The sequence below is a fragment of the Phascolarctos cinereus genome, unplaced genomic scaffold (assembly GCF_003287225.1).
Source record: "Phascolarctos cinereus isolate Bilbo 61053 unplaced genomic scaffold, phaCin_HiC Scaffold_5;HRSCAF=322, whole genome shotgun sequence".
NCBI classification, from domain to species: Eukaryota; Metazoa; Chordata; class Mammalia; order Diprotodontia; family Phascolarctidae; genus Phascolarctos; species Phascolarctos cinereus.
Genome location: NW_027555958.1, coordinates 69673985 through 69701025, shown reverse-complemented (window position 1 = coordinate 69701025; position 27041 = coordinate 69673985). Strand labels below are relative to the sequence as shown.

Genomic DNA, 27041 nt, shown 5'->3' with positions numbered 1-27041 from the left:
AGAGGGAGGGGAAGAAGAAGAAAGCGACCGCGGCTTTTGGCCCTTGTAAGGCACTGTAGCCCACTTCCGGTCGGGAAGTGCTAGATGCTTCCGGTCGCTGCGGCTGTGCGCCACCCGACCTACCTATAAAGAATCAGAAGCCGGTGGGTCTGGGGTGCAGGAAGCCCCGAAGATGGCTGCCATGCCGACGGCGACCCCGGTTCCGATCGAGGGGAGATGCAGTTACTTTGTGGAAAGGAAGAATCGCTTCTGCCGGATGGTGCCGGCGGCAGGGAGACGGTTCTGCGGGGAGCATGCGGGAGCTGCGGGAGCGGGCGCGGAAGTAGGGACACCCTGCCCTACCCGGCGAGGCTGAACTGTTTGTTTGCCATATGTTAATAATGATAATAATGATAGCCAGCATTTACATAGCGCCTACTATAAACCAGGCACTGTACTAAGCGCTTTATTCCTTTGAAACGCTCTCCTCTGCTCCGCCTGCTGATCTCGCAGGCTGCCTTTAAGTCTCAACTGAAAATTTCACTTTCTACAGGAAACCTTTCCCAGCCCTTCTTCATTCTAGTGCTTTCCTTCTACTATCGCGTAGTCTAGCTCGTGTATGTATATATATATATGTGTGTGTGTGTGTATATATACACACACACACATACACACTATCTCACTTTGTATATATTTGTATGTTGTCTTCTCCGTCAGAATGTGAGCTCCTCGAGGGCAGGGACTTTTTGTCTCTTTGTATCCTCCTTTTAGTACAGTTCCTGGCACATGGTAAACGCTTAATAAATGTTTATTGATTGATCCTCACGTCAGTCCTAGGAAGTGGGTGCTATTGTTGTCCCCATTTTACAGTTGAGGAAATTAAGGCAAACGGGTTAATCGACTTACTTAAGGTCACACAGCTGAGTCTGAATTTGAATTTAGGTCTTCCTGATTCCTGGCCCAGCTCTGTATCCGTGGATAGTGGGAGAGACAATAACATAATTTGGTACTTATAAAGAGAATTAATGGAATGTAGTCTCAGCAGAGGAGGAACTTACGGGGGGGGGGGGGGGGGGGCGGTGCCTCTTGAAGAAAGCCTGGGAAGCTGAGGCAGGGGTAAGGAAGGACAGCATTCAAGCTTTGGGGATCTTCTGATGCAAAAGCACAGACTGGAGGTGGAAGGGTCATATTCCTGTAACTTCCAATAGTCCAATACAGCCTGGATCTATAGACAGTTTGGAAGGGGAGTAAAATGTAGGAAGACAGAGAAGGTTAAAAAAGGGCCAGGTTATGAAGAGCTTTAAATACCAAACAAAGGATTTTATATTTGGTATTAGAGGCCATGATTCATGTTTCTTAGCCACAAAGAAAGACAAACCTGACATAAGTAAGAGTGCTGAACTTCTAATCTCACCTATAGTACTGACTTTATGCAGATTGCTTAACCTCCCTGAGACTGTTACCTTTTCTGCAAAAGGGGATAATACCTATATTACCTCACAGGGCAGTGATGAGGTGAAATTGAAATGTATTTAAGATAGCTCCCTCCCCTTCAGTGCTCTGCAGGGCTGGATCACTAATTCAAAGTGAGAACATCTGATGCTCCAGTGACTAGCTTCAAAGCATCTGAGAAAATGAGCTAGCCACTTGCCCACTTGACACAGACCGAAGTCTGAAGGAAGGAACAAATAAACAAAGATTAGAAAAATGTTTCTTTCCAATAGAATTTAAGCTCCTTGAAGGCATGTTTTCATTTTTCTTTATATCACCAGCTTCTAGCATAATGATTGGCACATAGCAGGCACTTAACAAATGATTATTTATTTAAACTCAATTCTGGGCCCAGTCTACCTATCCAACTTATTTAAGAGTCTTATCTAACTTTATAAGCTGCTCATTCTGCATATCAAAGTCTCAGCAACCTGAGTTTTTGTATGCTTTCTCAAGTTGGATAGTGGTTGTTGCTTTCACTGAATTGAACAATGTAATTAGGATAATTTCATTTATGAATAGGAACTATCCATAGGGAATCTTTTGTTTGACCTTTTTATTAGGATGTCTTCATTGCTGTTGTTGAACAAGTGAATAGAGGTTTGGTTTGGTTTTTTTTTTTTCAGTTAAAGGCTACTACTGCCCAAGAAAAAAATAATTAAGAAACACTTGCCAACGAAGGGCAGCTTAGAACTAAAAACTCAGTAGGTAAAGGACAGTAGAATCATGAGAAGAAGAAGAAGCATAGTTCATCTGCTTTTAAGAATAAGGCAAGTGATTTTTCAAAATTCCATGACATGGTCACTTACTGTTAAAACAGAAAGAAATGTGAGAGAACATAAGCTATAAAGGAGAAAAGCTAGCTCTAAAATACTGGAGTATGGTAAAGAAATTTAGTATCTGTAAGGATAGTTTCTGCTTTTCACATACCCAAGTCCAACTGAGTACCTCAAGAGTTCCAGCCCTCCTACCACGTGGTTTTTCCTGTAATTACAGTGAGATCAAACTCCTTTGAAGTGATTCTGAGTTTCATTTAAGAGACTCATAAATGTTCCAAGTTTGATTCAGTCAGCATAATGTTGTCTACAAAGCTGGAATATCTGGAGGACCTTACCATCTGTGTGGAAACCTTCAACTTGGAGTCTTCTGGATCTCTTCCATGACAGTGTGAACACCTTCAGCAAGCGTTCATCTCTCTGTTTAATACGTTGCTTGGTATTAATCATCAGAGTCATTGAAAAAGTCATCTCTTTTGTTATAGCTTTCAGAATATCTCATATGGTTGTGACATATGTATAGGAGAAAACATAAAATTAGAGTTCATAAGGCAGTATTTTGTTCTTCTAATCAAATCTTTTTTATATTCAAACAATAAGCACAGTGGGGCCTGATATTACATATATAATTCAGTCAACTGTGTGACTGTAAAGATATGCTCTCCTGTGGGATGTTGCTTAAGAAAATCTGTTCCATTCTCATGTTCTCCATAAGGATACCAAAATTTTGAATAGATATGCAACATAAGTTGGTAGTCCTTGATATTTACTATATTACCATTTTGTTCTCACATTCTTGCTTTCCACTTCTCTTTCATAATACCTTGAGAATCAGTTCCATTATATTGTGAGCTCTTTAAGGGCAGAGACAGTCTTTTGCCAATTTTTGTGTCCCCAGTGCTTAGCACAATGCCTGGCACATAGTAGGCACTTAATAAATGTTTATTGATTAACCGATCAGTTTCTCAGTTCCCTCAAAAACTGCGTGGCCTTTTGTTACAGAACACCTCTATATGTCATTGGTCTAGTTCAGCTTTTGTCCTATTCTCCCTAGATTTAATGTCTCCACCAGGCAAGTCATTTAGCTGGGCTCCCTGGGCACATTCATCACTACAGTTTAACTCCCAATGACCAGAGCCAATTCTGTCAACTCACAAAGCTCTTATTTTGTCTTGACTTACTAGGCTAGTTCCCTCCTGGATGTAATTATTCTTTCTGGGCCAGTATCTCCACTGCAAGACACCATGGTCAATGGGAAGTGGGAGATAAGAGGAAAGAGAGAAAAATTCCTTTCCTTCCTTCCAGAGACCAAGAACAATTCTATTGAGCTGGGTTCTTCTATAGCTGGCTGCCTTCTCTCCTGACACTTCAGACCTCCTTCCCACTTCTGCTTTGACTAGGTCCCTAGAGTGTGTTTTCTAGCAATAAATGACTAGCTTCCCTCCAATTCCACCAAGCTTGATTGTTGAGCACTCCTTCCACTTTGTAAACATCATACAAAATGTGTATACTAATTTGCATTTCAGTTAAGACTTTAACACCTTATTGTCTTTGTTAACTACCCTTACTGTCCTATAATTTAATAAGTGATTGAGAAATCAATTGATCCAGAGTCTCCTGATCACCTTCTCCCTACTATAATAATTTTTAGCATAACTTCAATTCATTTTTTAAAAATTTAGCATTTTGACTGGCTGACTGCTGTGTACAAGGACCTGGCCTAAATTCGGGGAAGTCAGCCAAAATACAATCGCTTGTGTCGCAAAGGTGCTTTCATTTTATTATATAGGTATAAGATGTAAGCAGAGAGGTAAATATATAAAGTAATTTGTGAAAGGATAGCATTAACCATAAGGAGGATACAGAAAGGCTTCACAAATGAATTGGCACCTACTCAGAATATTATAAGAAGATAATTCAGAGAAGCAAAGATAGATAGGTGGTCATTCCAGGAAAGGAGGATGGTTTATGCAAACACAGGGAAGTGGAAGATGAAATAACAGATTTGGGGAGTAGCTACATTACCAGTTTGATTAGAAGAGTGTGAGAAAGATGATATGAATTAAAGCTACAAAGGTAGGTTTGAACAAGATTGTGAAGGTCTCTAAATGCTGGTATAAGTTTCTATGCTTTTCTTGGTCAATAAGGAGTCACTGGTTTTGAGCCAGGGAATGTCATAGTTAAAACTGTCATTAAGAAGATTTTTTTTGGACAGCTATATGGAGGCCAGGTTTGGGGACAGCTAGGTGGCAAAGTGAATTGAATGCTGATCCTGGAGTTTGGAAGACTCATGTTTCCTGAGTTCAGATCTGGCCTCAAGCACTAGCTGTGTGACCCTGGACAAGACATTTAGCCCTATTTACATCAGTTTTGCCCTCTAAAAATGAGCTGGAGAAAGAAATGACAAACCAGTCAAACCACTCCAGTATCTCTGCCAAGAAAACCCTAAAAGAGTCATGAAAAGTCAGAAACAACAGAAAATGACTGAAGGATGAATTGAGGAAGAGGGAGGCTAGAAGTAGAGAGTCCAATTAAGTTATAACAGTTATTTGGAAAAATGATGAGAGCTTGTACAAAAGTAAAGAAGATGTGAGTAGAAAGAAGGGGATGGAAAAGAATCTAGAAGTAGAATCACAGCCATTAATTGGGTGTTGGGTGGTGATAAAGACAAGAGAAGAGTAAAGATGACTTTATTATTATGAAAGTGGGTGACTAGGAGAAAATAGGGACCTTTGAAGGAAAGAAATGTTTAGGGGGAGAAATTATGAGTTGCATTTTAGATAGGTTGACTTTGAGGTGCTATGGGACTTCTGGAGGAGACTTTCATAAGGCAGTTGGTGATGTAGGACTGGTTCAGAAAAAATATGTATAATTTGGGAGTCATCTGCATAATGATGTCAACAGCCCTAGGACAGTGATGAGATTACCACAATAGTTTACAAAAAAGAAGGGAGCCCAGGGCATGGCCTTGTGGGAATTAACACATAGAGGGCAAGAACTGGATAAGAAGCCAGAGTGGGAGGGATAGAACAGGTAAGAAGAGAAATAATGTTATAAAATTTAGCAGGAAATATCCAGGAAAAGAGAGGTGGTGAGCAATGTTAAATGCTGCAGAGGAGACTTCGAAAAGAACAGGTACTGAGATTTATCAGTTAAGAGATTGTTTGTGGCTTTGGAGAAAGCAGTTTGGATAGAATGATGAAACTGGAAGCATAGTAAAGGAGAGTGAGTAGAGAGAAAATGGAGGCAATAATTGGAGGTGAATCTAGCTGAGCAGTGGAAGGAAGGAAAGATATAGGATGATATCTTGAAGGAATTTTAGGGTCAAGTGAAGGTTTTGGTTTTTGTTTTGTTTTTTTAAAGGTGAGGGAGACCAGGGCATGTTTGTAGGCAGAAAGAAAGGGTTCAGCCACAAGGAATGGGAAGGATTTGGGGGGCAAGTTCCTGGAAGAGATGAGAGGAGGTGAGGTCACCCCTGTCATAGAAGATGTATAGATATTTTGAAATGTGGCATAGGGAAGATGAAGGAACTTATTTTGGATGACCTTGATATTTTCAGTAAATCAGGAAGCAAAGTAATCTGCTGAGTGACAGGGGTGTCATGTAGCAGGGAGATAAAAGATTCAAAAGTGGAGGACATTGTTTAGTTGAAATTAGACAAGATTAAGAAGGTGGGAAAGCGAAACCAAATCTGGGGTGATAGATTGGGAAAAGAGAGGGATAGAGTTGCTAGAGGGTGTAGTGAGGGTAGAAAAGCAAGGGAAAAAATTGAAAGGGCATTATGACCACAGAAGAGTAAGCTTACTATTTGAGCTAAATAAATGAATTCTTTTTAACCTAGGAAGAAAATACCAGGAAAAGAATACTCTGTCCCCTAGATCCAAAACAGTAAGTATGGACTAAATAAACTTAAAGAATTTTGTGTATTTTAAGTACAACTCCTACATATTTATATTTGAAAATAACTATTATCTTAAATTTAGCACAGTATATGAAGATCAGCTTGAAAAACATTTGAAAAAATGTAACTCAAGAGAGAAACCAAAACCAGTAAGTATTCTCATCAGTAGAAAAAAAAATGCCTTGAAATATATTATGTAACATTTTTATATAATAAAAGCTCACATTTATATATCATCTTCAGATTTACAAATGCCTTTTTTCACAGAAATCCTATGAGATATGTCAGTCATTTTAGAGAAAAAGAGAGAAAGTGATTAAAACAGAGTAAGCCTTACATAGATTGGTTTTTGCTAATTGTTATTTTTATGTTTTTTGTGTGATTCAATTCTGTGAAGCTACTTATAGCTCTATTTTAGAGAATGGAATTTTTATAGATATTAGAGTTTTCAAATAATTAGCTTACGATTTTAATTAGTGGTGACACTAGTAGTTAAAATTACCACTCAATGATTTCTATCATTGCCTGAACAGATGAATATAGGACATTTATAATCAAGATATAGCACAAATACAATCTGGATTATACCTTGTAGCAATCCTAATAACAATAGCTCGTATTTATGTAATTTTTAATGTTCGCAAGTTGCTTTCCTCAATCATTTAAAGGAAATAATTGTAAATTTTTTTCACTGTTGTACAGATAAAACTGAGACAAAGAGAGGTTAAGTGACCTCCTTTTCTTTGGTCACGGTTATCAGAACTAGGCTTAAAACCCAGATTTTCTGACTCCCAATCCAGGGCTCTCTGTACTTTATCCCATATTATCTCATATGCATTTCTGCAGATGTAAAAGGATGTGCTTTACATCTCCAGAAATGGATTTTAACTGAAAGCAAAGAACTCTGTCCTAACAGGATTATCAAATGGAATTATTTGGTAGCATTGTTATTGCTCAGCTTGATCTCAGAGAGCAGACCTAGAAGCAATGAATGGAAGCTGCAGAGGTGAATTTAGGCTCAATGTAAAGAAAAGCATCCTCACAGTTAGAGGTCTTTAAAAAGGAAATGGACTACCTGGCAGGGTAATGAGTTCATCCTCGCTGGACTGCTTTTGCTTTCAGGCAAAATCTGGATATCATGTATGTTGTGTAGAAGATTCTAGTTCAGGGTGGATTGAACTAGGTAGCTTTTGACGTTCCTTCCAGGTCTGAGGTTCTGATATCTAACCCCTGCCATCTTGCAGTTAGAGAGGTCCCATTATATTAGCTTGTACAGTGGCATTTTTTAACCTTTTTTGTGTCATGAACCTCTTTGGCAGTCTGGTGAAGCCTCTGCACCCCTTCTTGATGTAATATATATATATATTTTTTTTTTTTTTTAATTCATATGTGAATTAGGAAATGCTAAATATAAGTTAGAGGTTTAATAAAAATAAACATGTAATGTTTTTTTCCACCAAACTCTATGTACTCCCAGTATTTATGAACCCTGTTAACTTATATTCTGTCTCACTATGTTTCTCTTTTCCATTTTTATTGATTACTTTAGGGAATAAGGAAGCTATGTTCGAATGAGCACATTGTTCCTATTCATGCTATAGTTTTTCTTGATTCTGCTATTCCCAGTCAGTCAACAAGCATATATCACGGGCTTACTGTGTGCTAGGCACTATGCTAAGTGGTAGGGATACAAAGAAAGGCAAAAATTGTATTGTTGCCCTCAAGAAGCTCACATTCTAATGTGAGCAACATGTAGGTAACTTTGATACATCTATAGGGAACAGATAGAAAGTAATCTTCAAGGGGAAGGCACTAAAAACTAGAGGGAACAGGAAAGGCACCCTGAAGAAAATAGGATTTGAGCTGAGTCTTGAAGGAAGCTGGCGAAACTAAAAGTCAGAGATGAAGGACAACATTTCAGGCCTAGGGTACAACCATGTCAAAGGCACAAAGACAGGAGATGGCGTGAGGTGTGCAACTCAAGAGTGTTGTAAGGCACTGAGAGGTTAAGTCACTTGCTTACAGGGACTTTTGAGCTGCATCTCCCAGGTCAAAAAAAAATGTTAAAAGCAACTAAGAAAGAACAGATTACGTGTTGTGGAACCAGAGTCAGAATCATTCAGGACTACACATCAGCTGTGCGAAAGAAAAGATTAGAACACAATCTGAAGGGCAAAGGAAAATGTCTTATACTCGAGAATAACAACTTGCAGAATTAGTGGGAAAAGTTAATGGAATTGATGACTTCCAAACATTCCTTTTGAGAAATTCAGAGCTGGACAGTCTTTGAAAGGTAAATTCAGTGGACAACAAAAACTTAGAAAGTTGTGGTTATTACTTTCAAATGTTTGGCTGGTTGAGTACAGGTGGAGAAAGCACAATACAGCAGAATTACTAGATCATAGTGAAGAAGACCAAACCCGCCCACTTCTTACGAATAAAACGTTTATCCTGTTGCATTTCCCTCCTTTTTCTTTTTGCAGTGTTCTCATTAGCAGTGTATTATCCTAGGCATGGCATTTAGCAGAAATGTTTTGCAAAGAGTGGAGAAGATGGCAAAGAAAGCTACTAAGCATGTTAATGCACCAACTACAGAACAGTTGTGATTATTTCTTCCATTTAACTTGTGAATAAACAGTAAGACATGATACTTTGGAAAGGCTAGCTGTTAAAATGAATTTCATCATTTCATAGATTAAAAAGGGTTAAAAGTGATATGGTATTTCAAAAATGCTGCAGGAATTAAGCAAAATGATTAATTAAGGTACTTAATAACTTTAAGATCACAGTATATAAATTTCCTTTTTGATATTTCTCACAAAGTCCCAAAATACCAAAGCACTTTTATGGGAAGATAAAGTGACATCTGACTTGAACATCTTTTTTTCTTTAAATAAAAGCATCCTCAGATGGGGCAGAAGTAATCAGCAGAAAGATTAGGAGGTATTCCAGGACTTGAGAAAGGCATATGTACAATTTTTCTGAAAGGGAAGGGAATGGCATTGCAAAATATAGACCTGTGAGCTGGTCTTTTCCCCTGAAATTTACTTTCTAGAACCTATTAAAGGGTTTCTAGGCACTTAGAAAGTGAACCTGTGATTATTATTATTATTTTTTTTTTAGGCAGTTGAGGTTAAGTGACTTGCTCCGGGTCACACAGCTAGCTAGTAAGTGTTAAGTCTTTTGTCTGAGGTTGGATTTGAACTCAGGTCTTCCTGACATCAGGGCCGGTGCTCTATCCGCTGTGCCACCTAGCTGCCCCCGAACCTGTGATTATTAAAAATCAGAATGGCTTCATAAAAAAATAGATCATGCCAGACTAACCACATTTCTCTTTTTGATAGGGTAGACTTCCCTTTTTGGTAGACTCAGAGAATACAGTGGGCATAATAGATTTAGACATCAGTGAAGTGTTTGGCAGAATCCTGTGCTATCTAATAAGATGGAGAGATATGGGCTAGATAATATTACAGTTAGGTAGGTTTGTAGCTGGGTGGTTGAATAGACGAAGGAATAGACATTAATGGGTCAATGTCAATTTTAGATATATTTAAGTATTATACCAACTTTAGTTGACTTTTTCTGTGTTTTAAGGATTACTTTATTCAAGATATTAATGCAGGATTAAAAGATGAAACAGAAATTCTTGATGAACTGGTAAGTGCAATGATTCATTATTTAATTTAAAAACAAATGTCAAGACAGTCCCCAGTCTACGAATGTGTTGTTGTGAAATTAGTTTCTGAGTTGATTATTTGTGATTTTTAATTTTCTCATTGAAATAGTGTTATGTTAGCAAAATTCTTAAGCCAGCCACTCCCCCGAAACACACACATATTTGCGCGCTCACACTCACCCTTCTATTTAATTTATAATTAAAAAGTTAGTTAAGTATCTTTTAAGTGCTTATTATGTGCTAAGCACTGAGGCTACAAAGAAAGGCAAAAAACATAGTCCCTGGGAGACAACATTCAAATAATTATATATCAAGATAAATAAAGCATAATGTGAAGGTAAGCTTAGCAGGAAGGTGCTGGAGGTGGGATTTGAGCTGAGTCCTCAGGGAAGCCAGTAGGTAATGGTGAGGAGAAAGACCATTCCAGGCATGAAGGAAACCAGTGAGAAGATGTTTGGGAGATGGAGTGTGTGAGGAATGTCAAGAAGTTTAGTGTAACTGAATCATAGAGTGCAGCTGGAAAGGTAGGAACGGGCCAAATTGTGAAGTGCTCTATATGCCAAACAAAATTTTATATTTGATCCTAGAGGAAACCAGAAGCCATCAGAATTTATTGAATAGGAAGTGAGGGGTGGAAGGTAATGTGCAACATTTCAAGGAAATCATACTGTTGATAGCCATGACCTTAGGTCCCTGTCCCCTTTAAGGCTAAATCCTATGCCCTGAGCATCTCTGACTTTGATGTAATGATAAAAAAAAAAATTTGATCAAGTGGGTTAAATGGATCCAAGTAAGTGGATTAATCTGATCTAACTAAGAAAATGTACTGAGAGAAAAGGAAAGAGGGAGGCAGACGAGGGTAAATTACCTTACACGAAAAAGCACAAAAACCTATAGTAGAGGGAAAGAAAGGACGGAGATGAGCATTGTTTGAACCTTACTTTCATCAGATTTGCCTCAAGAAGGGAAATAAAATCATCACTTAGGTACTAATTTTGATAGACTTAACCCTTCTCAGCAGTACAAGGATCTAAGACATCTCCAAAGGCCTCATGATGGAAAATGCTATCCACATCCAAAGAAAGAACTGTGGAGTTTGAATGCAGATTGAAGCATACGATTTGCTATTTTTTTTTCTTCTGTTTCTTCTTTCTGGTGGTTCCTCCTATTGGTTCTAATTCTTACTTACAACATCACTAATGTGAAAATATGTTTAGTAGGAATGTATATGTATAGCCTATATCAGATTGCACACCGTCTTGGGGAAGAAGAGGGAGAGGGAGGGGGAAAAATTTAAAACACAAAAGCTTATGGAAGTGATTGTTGATAAATAAAAATAAATTAATTTTAAAAAAAGAAAAACTGTGGAATAAAAAAAAAGTTGAGTATTCATAAAGACTGCTTGTATACAGAATCCTTAAAAGGAAATATTGTATTTACTATATTTTATTTATATACAGGTCCCAATTTCTTCTCTATCTGAAGAGCAGTTGGAAAACTTAATTAAGAAATTGAGAAAAGCCAGTAAAGGTAAGTCTGATTAAAACTGGACAGTAAAATATCTTATAGCCTTAGGTGATTAGATGTTATATTAGTTGGTAACCTGTTTTAATAAATGACCCTAGAGTTAGATCCTTAAGTTTTCATTTTTCCACCTGCTTATGTTTTTGCACTTATATTTTTGACATAGGTGTGGATTATACACTTAAAGATCAAATAATGTCACATCCTGCATTGCACGATGTCCTAAATGACCCCAAAAATGGTGATTCTGCATTCAAGCACTTGAAACAACAGGTATGGACTATGCTGTAGTATCTATATTTAATCAAAATTGCTTGCTGTTCCATGCATACAGCTAATTCCCAGAAATAATATCTAGGTATAATGAGTAAGAGAATCTCTTCTAAATTTATTCTTTAATGTATCGTCATGATGTAGAAGTAACCCTGGATTCTTAAATGGTGTGTTAGTGGCAGTACCTACTAGGTTACAGTGACTTATGCCTAATGATATACTGTGTGTCTCTTGTCCAGTATTCAGGCTTAGTTAGCTAAATTCAGTGAGGCTGATCATTAGATTGGCAATGGAGTAATAATATCTTAACCATAGCAGGTTTTTTTGGGCTGGGAAGATTGGGTTTCCCCATCTTGCCTAGGCTGCCACTGGTGGTCCTGATCTCACTACTGATCAGTACCTTTGACCTGATCCCTTTTCAGCCTGGTCAGGTTTGCCCCTTACTCTACCTCTACCTTCCATCTCTATCCTACTTTTGTCACTTAAGGGATTTACCACACTCTCCTAAGATAGCTCAGAGTTCCTAAGCTCAAGCAGTCCACCAGTCTCACTCTTTTCCAATAGCAGAGATTATAGACATGTGCTACCAACCATAGGCCTATCATTGTTCAGTCATTTTTCACTCATGTCCAACTCTTCGTGACCCCATTGTTAATCTCTTGCGCAAAAATAACTTGCTCATTATCTCATCAGGTCTGTCCTAAAGGCTGTTTCTACTCATCAGGATTTTATAGGAACAAGCATAAAAGCTGGTCACAAAAATAAAGTAAATGAATATCAAATTAAAATGATCAACATGAATATACTGACCGTTCTTAATTAATTGAACATATCAAATTACATTGTCATTTTTCTACATTGGACCAAATGGTTTTTTTCTGGTTTTTATATGAAATAATCTTAAAAAGTTTACAGGCTTCAATTTTAGGTAACATTGAAAGATTAAATTTACTGAGACCAAGAAGGTGCTTTGTTGAGTTTGGAGCTGGAAGGGGAAAATTGTCTCATTGGGTTGATATTGCCTTACAAGAAGCTGAAAAAGTCTACTTCCTGCTAGTGGAAAGGGTGACCACAAGATTCAAGGTAGGTGAAAACATTAAGATGTGTCAACCTTGTGTTTTGGATTTGTCTGTACAAAATGGCAGTCTCTTAGAAGTCAAATATTTAAAAGGAAACATTAAGTGCTATTCATTTTCAATGTACACTGCTAGATTTTGCAGTTCAAACATAAAAACAGAACAGGTCCTGATTTCAAGGAGCTTCTATTCTCCTGGGAATTAGAGGGTGAGTGGGGAAGAGTTGGCTACAATATGTAGAACAGAAGTGTAAATAAGTACTAAGTATCTAAAAAGTAACTCCAAGAGCAAGAGAGTCCAAATAACTGGGGTTCAATCAGGACCTCCTATAGGAGATGGTACCTGAACAGGGCTTTGAAGGAAGGACCATCAATGCTCCTCCATATGTGGGTGGGTGGGGGGAATCTTAATTTTTTCTGTTTCTAATGATTGTGTTTGACTTAAATTGCATCAACACAGCTTATAGCCATTGCTTCAAGTTTTTAAGAGTATTTGGAATTACCATCAAATACTAACCATGAAAGCAACATCTAACTTGTAATAATGAAAACATAAATAAGATTTACTTTGCTTCATATTTTGTATGAAAACCAAAAGGCATTGCTATTTTAAAGTCTTATAAAGTTTTTTAAATAAAAATTCATTGTAATAATGGTATTTTATTTGTGCAGGTAGATGGTAAACACAAAAACAGAAACTCTGTATTTGAAAGGCTTCAAATTGATATTCAACATTTATGTTTGAGTAAGTTGCATAATTTTCAGTTAAATGGTAATAAATTGTATGTTTCTAAACTCTCTGTTTACTTAGAAATCCTATCACAAAGAAAATTGTTTCAGAGGAAACTCAGGAGTAAAAATGTTTAATCTTTTACATTGGAGACCTTAATAACATCATAGAAAGAAAGAGAGGGTGATGCTAGAGATGGAATTCTGTTTCAGTCATGAGTCACACAAAAACCCTGTCCATCTCTGAGATTCTGTGATTGGTATTTTTTGACCATAAGTTCAGGGTAGCAAAAAAACCCACCCATTCTGTTATCAGAAGACACCCCAGCTAGCAAAGCTTTTAGAATCCAGACCTGGGTTCAAATTCTACCTGAGATACCACTACCTGTGCAATCATGACCTAGCTACTTAACCTCTCACAGCCTCATGCAAAGAGAAATGAAACAACCCCTACAGTCTACTAAGGGGAAACAGTGTGAATCCAGGGAAGTCATCACCAAGTAATCTTAGTGGGAGAGAAACAGACTAACAGCCAAAGGGTCAAGAATGACTTCATGGAGAAGGTAGCATTTGAACGGAGCTTTGAAGAGAGCCAGGCATCCCGCAAAATAGAGGTGAGGAAGGAGAGCAGCATTCCAGGTGTGAGGGAGACTGTGAAGGTAGAATGTCATGTACAGGAGCAGCAAGTCAGCCAGGGGCTGGCATGTAGGTCACCTGGGGTAAGGAAGGTGAAATCAGGTAGATAGGCTGGCGCCAGAATTTGAAGAGTTAAACACCGACATGAGAGTGTGCATTTTATCCTACAGACATGAGGGGTCACTGGTACTTCTTGAACAGGGGTGAGATCGCCAGACCTATCCTGTAGAGCTATCAGTTCATCAGCTGTGTGGAGGAAAAATTGGAGAGGGCAAAGACTAGAAACAGGTCACCAATAAATATTGGAATTAGTCCAGTTGAGAAGTAATGAAGGTCTGAGCTAGGATGGTAGCTGTGTGGGTAGAGGAAAGGAGAGGCTTTGGATGACTCTGAAACTGAAAACTAGGGTGATTGAAAGGTTGGTTTGATCTTCAAGAGAAATGAGAAGATGTAGCTGAGTAGTGAGTTTTGGGGGAAAATCCATTTTGGCCATGTTGAACTTGAGGTGTCAATGGGACATCCAATAAGAAGATGCTGATGGGAGACTGGAGATGTACTCAGGAGAAAATAAGGGGATTGGACTCCATAACATCTGATGTTCCATCCAAAGCTGAAATCTGAAGATTCTAAATCCTAAATGCTGCCTCTTCCAAGACTGGTACATTTAGTAATTCACGTGTTCTGTTAAACAACTATCTAATATACTTAACAGGTAACACTGTGTATTATGGTTATTGGCCTTTGCCCCTTATGATCTTATGAGACACTAAGCTCCATGGAGGGAGGGATGGGATGTTAGATCCCAGTTTCTAACCTAGTGCTCTTCTCTCTAGCCTGGTGCCCTGCTCACAGTCAGGGTTTAACTATTTGTGTAATTGAATTGGCTGATTATTTTTATGGTTATATTGATCTCAGTCATGACCCTAGGGTTATGAGTAATTAAAAATTGCATTTATATAGCACTTTATGGTTTGCAAAATACTTTATGTGTATTAATTCATTTGATCAATTAAATTCAATCAATTCATGGAGGCAGTCAGAAAACAATCAGAGGCAGTGTGGTATCGTGAAAAGAGGGCTTAACTTGGGATTGGGGACCAAGATTATGATCACAACTGATATTGACAGATGACTTACTTTGGCGGTCAAAGTATGAATGACTCCTTTTACAGATGATGACCATTCCAACTCTCAAATTATATAATTCTTTGTTATATTGGTTTTCTCTTTCTCCCTCTCTCTCTGAAGAGAGATTTTTTTTTCCCTTTCGTAAGAGATTTACAATCTAAAGGCTTCTCAGTTTCCCCATCCTTTTTTTTTTTCCAGGCAAAATACCTGTGCTAATAAAAGAAAAGTTACCTGTGGTTGGAATTGGAAAACATTTATGTGGTGTGGCAACAGGTATGAAATATAGAGGCATAAAAATGTGCAGATTAACATAGACGTTCTCATTCTAGTCTTTAATTTGACATAACATCTTGTAACTAAGTATCATCTTTAAATCTAATCTATCTACTTGTATCCTCGATCCGTCCTTCTGCTTTGGGTCATAGGTTTAAAGCAGAAATGGACTGAAGAGGCCATATAATCTAACGCCCTTATTTTTCAGATGGAGAAACTGAGACCCAGGCAGGCTAAATGACTGCCCAGGGTCACAAGGGTAGTAAGTCGCCCTCCTCCAGGACCTTTTATCATCTCTTCTCTCATGCGTCTTAAATGTCTAATATTCCTCAGCATTCAGTTACCACTCTGCTTCAAGTCTTCTTCACTTCTTACCTGGACTATTACAATATCCTTATAAACTGGCCTCTCTCCTTCCAGTCTCTCCCCTCTCCTATTCATCCTCCACAAGACTGCCAAAAATAATCTTCCTGAAGCACATATCTGATGGTCACCACTCTTCTGTTCAGAAATTTTTAGTGGATCCCCATTACATGTAGAATAGCATACACATTCCTCAGCCTGGCACATTCCTGGCACGATATGACTCTTTATTGTAAGTTTTACATCTACTACCTCTGTGCCTTTGTCGCATGCTTGGAATAGACTCTTCTCATCTCTTCTTTGAATCTGCCACTGTTTCAGCACTCATCCCGGGCACCATCTCCTATATAAAGCCTTCCTTGATCCCTCTAGCTGTTTGTCTCCATCCTTAAATTACCTTGTATTTACCTTTCTTTATATATTGGATCCTCCAGGAGAATATAAACTTCTTGAGGGTAGGGATCACTTTTCATTTTGTAATCCCAGTACTTTATGTGTAGTAGGTACTTAACAAATGTTTGTTTAAATTAATTGAATTTTCAAGTCTCCCCAGTCCTTTAAGAAACAAACAAAGGCTGTCTTCAGCCCTTCTACCCTTTCCAGCTGCTATCCCCTTGCTTGTCTTCATGGCCAGATTTCTTGAAGAAGTAGCACAGCACAAGATGGTCCCACTTCCTTAAAGCCAATTTCTCTTTTATAATCTGGTTTCTGTCTCTACTATTCTCCTAGAACTCTTCTTTCAAAGGGAGCCATTAACCAATGTAGTGCCTTTTATTCCAAACTTTCATCCTTATTGACCTCTTTTAAAAATGTGATACTTTTGACTACTCTCTCTCTGTGCTTCTGGATGTTTTCCTTTTGTTTAGCTTTAGACATGTTACCCTCTCCTGGTTCTTCTCATATCCTTCTGCAGGCTACTCTACTACCCTTTTTCCTCCCTTGGATCACTGCTCTCTTCCCAAGGCATGTCTCAAGGTTTTGAGTGTCACCCCATTCTTTCTCCACACCTTTTCCTTGGACAGTCCCATTCATTTGGCACAGCTTCAGCTTATACAAATGATAAAGGCTTCTCTAGCCATATCCCCTTTTCTGAACTCCAGACCTGACTATGCAGCTGCTCAGCATATGCCCACCAGATTGCCTGCTTGTACATCAGATTCAGAATGAACAAAGCTTGCTGTTTCCCCTCACACGTGCATCCCCTTCCAGAACTGTATTTTGGTCAGTAGCATAGCCACTTTACCCATTTTCTTAGGTTCAAAATCTTAGTGATATCTTTGACTCTTTATTTTTATTAATTTATTTTGATTTATCAACAATCACTTCCATACGCTTTTGAGTTTTAAATGTTTCTCCCCCTCCCTCCCCAAGACGCCACGCAATCTGATATAGTCTATACATATATATTCCTATTAAATATATTTTCACATTAGTGATGTTGTAAGTAAGAATTAGAACCAATAGGAGGAATCACCAGAAAGAGGAAACAAAGCACAATAGAAGGGAAAAAAACAGCAAATCGTGTGCTTCGATCTGCATTCAAATTTCATAGTTCTTTCTTTGGATGTGGATAGCATTTTCCATCATGAGGCCTTTGGAGAGGTCTTTGATCTCTCCATTCTGAGATAGGCTGAGTCTATCAATATTAGTCATCGCACAACATGGCTGTTCCTGTGTACAATGTTTTCCTGGTTCTGCTCACTTCATTCAGCATCAGTCCATACAGGTCTTTGCAGGTTTTTCTGAAGTCTGCCTGCTCATCATTTCTTATAGCACAATAGTATTCCATTACATTCATATACCACAACTTGTTCAGCCATTCCCCAATTGATGGGCATCCTTTCAATTTCCAATTCTTTGCCACCACAAAAAGATCTGCTATAAATATTTTTGCACACGTGGGTCCTTTTCCCATTTGTATAATCTCTTTGAGATAGAAGTGCTGTTGCTGGGTCAAAGGGTATGCACATTTTTATAGCCCATTGGGCATAGTTCCAAATTGCTCTCCAAAATGGTTAGATCATTTCACAACTCCACCAACAATGCATTAGTGTTCCAATTTTCTCACATCTTCTCCATCATTTTTTCATATGACTATAGATGACTTTAATTTCTTCATCTGAGAACTGCATGTTCATATCCTTTGACCATTTTTCAGTTGGGGAACGACTTGTATTCTTATAAATTTGACTTAATTCTCCATATGTTTTAGAAATGAGACACTGGTTATAGAAATTCTTTCCCAATTTTCTACTTTCCTTCTAATCTTAGTTGCATTGGCTTTGTTTGTGCAAAATCTTTTCAATTTATTATAATCAGAGTTATCCGTTTTGCATTTTGTAATGTTCTCTATCTTCTGTTTGGTCATGAATGATGTGTTTGACTCTTGTCCCCCCATCACATTCAAGTGGCTTACTAAGTCATGTTAGTACTATCTCCACAGTCTCTCTCATTCATACCACCCTCTCATTCCAACTGCCTGGATTATTGAAATACCTAACAGGTCTTCCAGACTGTATGATCTCCCCATAATCTATCCTTCATACTGATGACAGATTTTTTTCTTTATACAAGCATCTGCTTATGTCACTCTTCAGTTCAAAGTCTTCTGAATAAAATTCATAGTCTTTTACCAAGCATTCAAGGCCTTTCACATTCTGGCACCACCCAACCTTTCTTTCTTTTCCTTTCTTTCTTTTTGAACTTTTATTTTATTTCAATTAGCAAGCATTTCTTCACTTCATAAATTGATGCTAAGTGACATCCTGGTACTCCTTTGATTATTAAAGTTTTTTTCAGTGAAGAAACTCTTGTGACAAATGCATAATCAAACACATTCCACACTGGCCATATCTCATTCTTCATCTTGTGTCCACTATATCTCTATCAGGAGGTGGTAGCATTTCATCATTGGTCTTCTGAAATCATAGTTGGTCACTGCATTGATTAGTGTTCTTTTTCAAAGTTATTTTTGCTTTGTTGTTATCATATACGTTGTTCTCTTGGCTCTGCCCAGTTTAAATCAGTTTAAATCTTCTCATGTTTCTCTAAAAGTCTCTTTCATTATTTCTTTCAATGCTAATAATATTTTATTACATTGCTGTTCTTCAGTCATTTTTCAGTCATGTCCAACTCTTTATGACCGGATTTGGGGTTTTCTTGGCAAAGATACTGGAGTGGTTTGTCATTTCCTTCTGCAGGTCATTTTACAGATGAGGAGACTGAGGCAAACAGGGTGAAATGAATTGCCCAGGGTCACATAGCTAGTAAGAATCTGAGGCCAAATTTGAACTCATGAAAATGAATCTTCCTGACTCCAGACCTGGGACTCTATCCCCATTACAATCATATATCAATTTCTTTAGGCACTCCCTAATTAATGGGTACCCCCTTATTTTCAGTTCTTCACCACTCTAAAAAAAGAGCTGTTATATTTTTGTATGTATGGATCCTTAGCCTCTTTCTTGAACTCTTTGGGGTATAGACTTAGTAGTGAGATATTACTGGGTCACAAGTCAAGCACAATCTAGTGGTTCCAAACTGCTTTTCAGAATGGCTGTATCTTTACCAATAGTGCGTCAAATATGCCTTTTTTTACCCACAGTTGCCCCTACATACACAATATTTTTCATTTTGCTTTTTTGTCATTTTTGCCAGTCAGATGTGTGTGAGGTAGAATCTTAGAATTGCTTTAATTTGCATTTCTCTAATTATTAGTTATTGGGAGCATTTTTCATATGCTGTTGATAGTTTAGATTTCTCCCTTTGAAAATGATCTATTCAGGGGGCAGCTAGGTGGCACAGTGGGTAGAGCACTTGCCCTGGAGTCAGGAGGACCTGAGACTACCCTCAGACACTAGCTGTGTGGCCCTGGGCAAATAAGACTTTTGTCTTATTCCTGTGGATTTCAAGGGATCAAATAATGTTATACTTAACTGCATTGCCTAGCCAAAAAAAAAAAAGGAAGAAGAAAAAAAGAAAATGACCTATTCATGTTCTTTGATGATTTGTCATTTGGGGAACAGTTCTTGTTCTTATAAGCATGAATCAGTTCCTTGTATAGCTTGGAAATGAGACTTTTTCAAAGAAACTTGCTGCAAATTTTTTTTCCCAATTAACTGTTTCCCTTCTGATTTTAAACACATTAGTTTCACTTGTACAAAAAAATGTAGATTTTGTATAATCGAAATTGTACATTTTATCTTCTATAATTTCCTTTATAGTATTTTGGTCTTGAATTCTTCCCCTTTCCACAGATGTAAAAGATAATTTCTTCCTTGATCCTTACCAGCACCTTGCCATGCTAGCTTTATATAATAGTATCTTCTTCCTTGTGCTCTGTGCTCTAACAAAATTGATCTCATCACCGTGTTCTCCTATATACACTATGTACTCTCCTACTCAAATACCTTTACTCACACTATTCTCTGTGTCTGAAATATTTTTCTTTTCCTTCATCCCACAGTTTATCCCATTCATTGAATTTCTAGCCAATTTTAAAACCCAGCTCAAATGCTGCCTCTTTCAGAAAGCCTCCCAAATTCTCCCAACAAGGAATGCCTGTTCTTCCTCAGACATCATGTAACACTTTCCTTTAACCTTTTATGCAATTACCATATATTATTTGACAGTATAGAAAATGTCATATTCCCTTTTTAACTAAACTTCATGGTGGCAGAAGTTGTCTTATCTAGATTTTGTCTCTCCCAGTTCCTGGGTCTGCTTATTGTAAATACTGAAACATTTTTAAAATTTTGTTTTATCTTCAGAAAAACCCAAAACATTACTAAAGTCTATTAATATTTAAAGTAGCCCTAGCCTTGTGAAGTAGCAAAATATAGTTTTTTTAAAAAATGAAAAGTAAACTATTTTTGCTACTTTACGTGACCAGGGCTACTTTAAATATTAATTTTCTGTGTGTGTGTATGTGTGCACATGTGTGCGTGTGCAAATCATATTTTTATCAAGTCTTAAAAGAATTAAAAGAATCATTTTGTTTATATCACAAAGACTATTATCCTTTGCCCTTGGAGGGATTGTGTTTCAAAATCCTTCCCAGTTCTAAGACATCGGGACTGTTGGGTGACAGAGAGATTTAGGGAAATTTCAGGAACATGAGAATAATAGAAGTAGAATATAGAAATAAGTAGAAAACCTTTTTTGTTTTGTCAAGGTAAGGTAAAAGAAGCCACTTCAGAACATTGGTTTCTGTCCCACCACTGTCTTTGGGAATGGAGTCAGTTGGACGGTGAGGAAATCTCAAGACCTGATTAGTTGGTCCTGCATTTGGGTCTCTGCATCCCAGGACAGAGCTGGTCAGAGTTGCCACAGCCACAGAAAACCTTTTGGGAATGGAGTACTTTTGTTTTTGTCTTGAAATAATTCCTTTGAGACCCTATCCCCACCACATTTCCAGCAGCCTTATTTTCCCTTCTCACCTTCAACAATAGTATTTAAACATCCCAGTTTGGGAAATAGAGTGGCTAACTGTGGTAGAGATAGAAATTTTATAGAAAGACCCTGACTGACCTTTGTCTTATTTCTGTGGATTTCAAGGGATCAAATAATGTTATAGTTAAGTGACCTTTATTCATTTTGATGTCAAGATTAGTTTTGTTGGTATTAAGCCTTTAGCCACACAGATAAAGAGATATGCTGCTTTTTAGTTATTTTTTTCTATAAGGTAGTTGATTTTTATAGCTATAAACAAGATTGTTTTGCTTTTTTAACAAGGTAGGATATTAGGCCTAATGCTAGAGTATTATGAGTCCCAAGAGCTGGATTTCCTGTTCCGCTTTTGCCAATATCTGTATGACTTTTTCAAACTTCATTTTCCTCATCAGTAAAATTAAGGGGTTCGAGCAAATGGTTTGTCTGATCCCTTTCAGCTCTAAAATTGAATTTGAAAGCACTGCTTGGAAGCAGGAGATCTGGGTTCCAGTCCTGCTGAAGACACTTAATAGCTTTGTGATGAGTGGCAAGTCGCTTTCTATCTCAGAGCCTGTTTTCTCATCTGTAAAATGGAGGTGAGAGTCCTCAAACAATCCACAAGATTATTTTAAGGAAAGTGCCCTGTGGATCTTAAAGTGTTATGAAATTGTCAGCTCTTTATTGCTCAGAAAGAAAGAAATCAAGTAACAAATTGAAATTTGTTAGAAAATGGTGGAACTTTCTTGTCACCTCCCCTGTACTCATTTCTTCCTGCTCTGAAGGTATCACACACCTCCATATCTAGGAACCTAAGGAGAAGCTGTTCACACCCCTCCCTTCTCTTCCTCTCCCTGCCTTCTATTTATTTTGTTTTCAGTTTGATTAACAATTTCTGTGGGTTTTAGAGGTAGTTTTGTGGTTTGTTTTTGGGGTTTTTTTTGTTTTTAGATAAAGGTTCTTTTTTGGCGACACTGAGCTTTATTGGGCCTGAGGAAGGAGAAAAGAAATCTAGCTGCTGAATGAAGGTTTTTCCAGGCTGCAAGTCTTAAACTTCCCTTCCTTCCAGCTATTTTGGGGATATAGGCTTTATTACAGAATAAATCAATAGAAAAAAATGAAGAATGTATATGAATTGAAAGGAAAACACCAAGAACTTATAGAATAAAACAGATAATTCACTCAGAGATAATACAGGAAAATATTTATTGTATTGCTTAGTAAATATACAAAATATTTATTTCTTACAATGTGGGATTGTATGATGTAATTATGGGGATTGGAGATTATATGATGTATGATATGATGATGATTATATGATATCATTATATTTGCAGATCTTGCATTGCGATGTTTAGTCGAAACCTATCCTACCAGATGCAGAGAAGGAAATGAGGAACCGGTGGCCAAGCGTATAAAGAAAACGGACACAGAAAATGACACTTCGGGAAATGAAGAAAGTGAAAAGAATGAATTAGAGCAGTGGATCCCTGTGGCTGGCATCGTTATTGCACTCTGTTGTCATCACAGGTGTGATTGGAGGCATTACGTGGGCAAAGAATTTTTCAAGACCCTAGGACTTGGGCCAGTGGAATTTAACTATTTCCAACGGATGAGTAGCTGGGCCACTTGTGGAATGCGGGAAACAACTTTGGAAACATCAAAAATTAATATAAAGAAAAGAGATGATCAGACCAATGATAATGAAGAGCATGACCATGAAGGATACAGGAAAACAGATGATAATCCCGAAGGCTTACCTGGGTAAGTGACTTATTTTGTGATATTCAACAAGAAGGAAAAATGATTGTTTATTTTCTCAAGATGTATAACTCAGGTTATAAAATGGAATTCTAAATTGAATTTTACAGTAAATTAAAATTAATGAATTAGTTATGGTCTCAAATAAAAGGACCCTTAGAAGACATGAAGAGTAGGTTCAGCATGTAGCCTAACTCTGGGACATAATAAAATAATTATTGGGTGCTTATTAATGGTTCAGCTAAGAAATTACCATACATATTAATAAATACTGTATGGCAGTTTATGTACTACATTGTAATTGTGAAAAAAGTTGCTAATTTTATTCTGATTTTGTTTTTTCTTGTTTTTGGATCTAGGCTTCTTACTGTCGAAGAAAGGAAAAATATAGGTCGTCTCTGTAAATTGCTAATTGACCAAGGCCGAATCCAATATTTACAGCAGAAGGGATATAATGCTTCATTACAGTACTATACAGAATCCCTTGTGTCTCTAGAAAATGTCCTGTTAACAGCTTTACCCAAACAGTCTTCAACACCAGGCTCAACTACATGATGAAAGAGAAATCCGAAAAGTTCCTACTGAGCAATTTTATAGCCCTTCTCTGGATATTTTAAACAGATAAGATAATTTATACAAAAATTATGGGGAAATTGTCTCCCACAAAAAAGTAAAGTTTCAAATTATGGTTTTTATATTGACAAAAAGAAACTAAAAACATTTTAAATAACTGATAATACAAACATGTTTATATGTTCTAAGCTCTTCAAGTTCTGATGTTTGTTTTCAAAGACTTCAGAAATGCTGATGTGTAGCTAGCTAATTCACCAGATCCTCAAAATAATCCTCTTCAGTAGGTCATCTTGAGGTATTTTATTCATCATTATTTATAGAGTCTGGCAAAGCAGTTGGACAATTTTCTTTGTTTTCTGAAATACAAAAGCATTCCCACATGTAACCTAGAATCTTAACAAAAGTGCCTCTTTGCATAAACTTTAGAAGAATTTAATTTCCTTTTGTTCTTAGTTAATTTCTATTGTATAATTTCTGAATCTTGCTCTACATATGTAATAAATAAATATTTTTAAGGGTTTTTTTTAGAACGAAGGCAAAACTTCAGAGTTGCTGAAATACATAAAGATTTGTGGGGGTAAATCCAAGAAAGACAACCAGGTTATGACTGGAAACAAATACCCATAACATCACAATGAAGTTATGAAATTGGTATCAGTGAGGTCACTTAGATAGATTTTGGAAATATCCACATCATATCAGAATTTACAGGTGACCAAAACCGGAAAAGAAGAAATGTTTACTTGAAATACAAATGTCCTATTACATTTTTACCTAATAATGAGCTGGTTAGGAATTCTCCAAATAAACATTTTCTGTAGCCAGTGGCTTTTACATTTGCCAATATCCCCGGTGTTTTCCTCAGTTTAAGAGGAGAAAATTAAAGGGAATTAGGCGGTAGAATCAAAAATATTCATTTCTTGCTTAGGCTTCTCATCTTTAGCCAGTGAGTTTTATGCATAGAGTAGTATAAGCATGAAAAAAGATGATAGTGCTTCCATATTTTCTTGTAGCATCTGATATTATTCTACCCTCGTCTTTAAAAAAAATACCTCTTAAAAAAGGGATATAGGCTTCCTACTTGTAATTGTTGTTATCTTTGCTGAAACAAGTATCCAGGTGTGACTATACTAATATTTAGGAATTATTAGTTTGTAATTCCTATTAGAGAAATTCCAACAGTATGTTGGATTACTCTGACATTACCAGATAGTCTGTACTTGAGTAAGTGAATTATTGGTGATAAGTCTGTCTTGTTCGTTATTATAGAACTTTTGACTATTGCTAGCCACAAAACTTAAATTAATTTTTTTAAATGTCAGTCTCTAATTACATATTATAGTCCTAAGCTAAAATTACTTCAATTTTTCTTGTGTTTTTAATTTCATATCAAATAAAATTGGAATGATTCAATTTAGTTTTTTAAATGTTATCAGTATTCCCTGATCCAAAAGGCATAAACCATGGCAATAGAACCACTTTCATAGTATCAGACTAGACTGGCTAGTACAAAAGCTAAACTTATTCATATTATCTAGTGTACTATATGTGTGTGTGTGTGTGTATAATATGTGTGTGTGTGTATATATATGTGTATATATATATATGTGTATATATATATATGTGTGTGTGTATATATATATATATATATATATATATATATATATATTAGTACTTAAAGAACCATGATTTTGTCAGTGTGGATGTTCCTTTCCCCACTTATACTGCTATTCACCTACAATTTAGTAAATGATCTTTAAGTGTTACTATGGCTAAAAATTCATCATCCTGAGATAAGCTTGATAAGGAACAGTTCTGAATGGAGCTAAGCTGTGCCTTGGAGGATAAACGCCTTGGACTGTACTCAGAATCACATCTCAGAGTTAGGAGTGCCCTCAAAAGTCATCTAGTCAACCAAGGATCCCCACTACGATATACCCCATAAATGGTTATGCGGCCTTTGGTCAAAGGCTGCACTTTGAGGGGAAACCTGCTTCCTCCCAAGGTAGCTCATTCCACTTCTGTAGAGCTCTAATTCTTGGCAAGTTTTTTTTTTTCTCACATGAAGCCTTAATGTGCTTCTTTGTAACCTCTGCAGAAGCTAGCAGCGGGGAAAACAGTGGATTAGAGTAGAACATAGGTTCAAGTCCTTTCTCTACCACTTACTGTCTTTGTGACTTTGGACAAGTCATTTGGCTCTCTAAACCTTGCTTCTAAACACCTGTACAATGAGGGTATTGGACAGATGATCACAAAAATCCCTTAAAATCCAAACTCTTAAGATTCTATCCTTAATCCTAGTTCTGCTTTACGGAGTCAAACAGAGTAAGTCTTTCGGCCTTCCATTTGACTATCTTAAAACTATTAGACACCTATCATCAATTAGTCAGTCAACAAGCATTTATTAAGTACATAACAATGCACCAGATATTGTGCTAAGTAAGCACTGGGGATACCAAGAAAAAGCACAAACACTCCCTGGCCTCAGGGTGCTCACATTCTATATGTAAACGAAATAGTCAATACCCTAGAGGAAGAATAGTGGGACTGTCACTGTTTGCCTCTCAATGTAGCCTAAAATCACATCAGATTTGGGGGCTTCAGTGTCACACTATTGATTCATAATGAGTTTTTGCCCTCTAAAACTTCCAGACCTTTTTCACACAAATTCTTGTCTCATTACATATGCCTTATCTTGAACTTAGGAAGATGATTATTTTTGTTAGCCAAGGGGAATACTGTATTGATGTTAGATTATATTTTATTAGATACATGTTTATAAAACTATAGATTTAGAGCCATAAGGGACCTTAAACATCATCTAGCAATGCCTAATTTTATAGACAAGGAAATGGGCCTAGAGAAGCACAATGATTTGCCTAAGGTTTTGTTTTCTGATAGCCTTCCAGATGACCTCCAATCTTTTTATTAGCCTTTTTTTTTTTTGGCTGCAATAATGTAATGAACAGATGCCTTCAAAGAACCTCTATTTATTTTTTTCTGAGTCAAGTTTGATTGCTTACAGGCCATAATCTTCTATGTGTTAGAGGATATTTTCCCCTCACACTTGCCAGCATTTAAACTGATCTTTTTTGCCTGTTGATATAATCTCATGACATCTTGGATTATCATAAGGATACCCCTTCTTAAGCCTACATTTTTTTGGTTTTAGTTTATTTTTTTCTCCTGGAATAAGTTAAAACAGTCAGATATTGGCAAGCCAAAAAATAAAGCTATCTGTGCAAGGGAAAAAATAAGACCAATGCTCTTAATATTTAAGACTTGAAACAATCTACTGTTTATCAAAATGATAAATTTTTCCATTAGCTATTAAGTGTGAAATATTTCATTTTGGTGAATAATAGGCACATCTGAAGTACTAAAGCATAATGTCAGTGTTTTTATTAATTAACAAGAATGATCTTTCTCCCCCTCCACTACACCCTGTGTAATATT

The 27041-nt window shown here is 37.0% G+C and overlaps 2 protein-coding genes across 2 annotated transcripts in view; one reads left to right on the top strand and one right to left on the bottom strand.

Annotated features, from left to right (window-relative positions):
- Positions 1–85: 85 nt before the first annotated feature.
- TRMT13 (tRNA methyltransferase 13) lies at positions 86–24998 on the top strand. Its single transcript, XM_078154998.1, has 11 exons — positions 86–322; positions 6088–6134; positions 6230–6296; positions 9742–9804; positions 11284–11353; positions 11514–11620; positions 12536–12707; positions 13372–13440; positions 15387–15461; positions 22589–23015; positions 23372–24998. Exons 1-11 carry the CDS (start codon positions 173–175, stop codon positions 23565–23567), a joined length of 1443 nt encoding a protein of 480 aa, XP_078011124.1. The 5' UTR covers positions 86–172; the 3' UTR covers positions 23568–24998.
- Positions 23854–27041, bottom strand: part of LRRC39 (leucine rich repeat containing 39) — a 30664-nt gene continuing 27476 nt past the window's right edge. The window contains 1 exon segment of the mRNA XM_020999873.2: positions 23854–23941. Coding sequence (XP_020855532.1) covers positions 23886–23941 — 56 coding nt within the window. The 3' untranslated portion in view covers positions 23854–23885.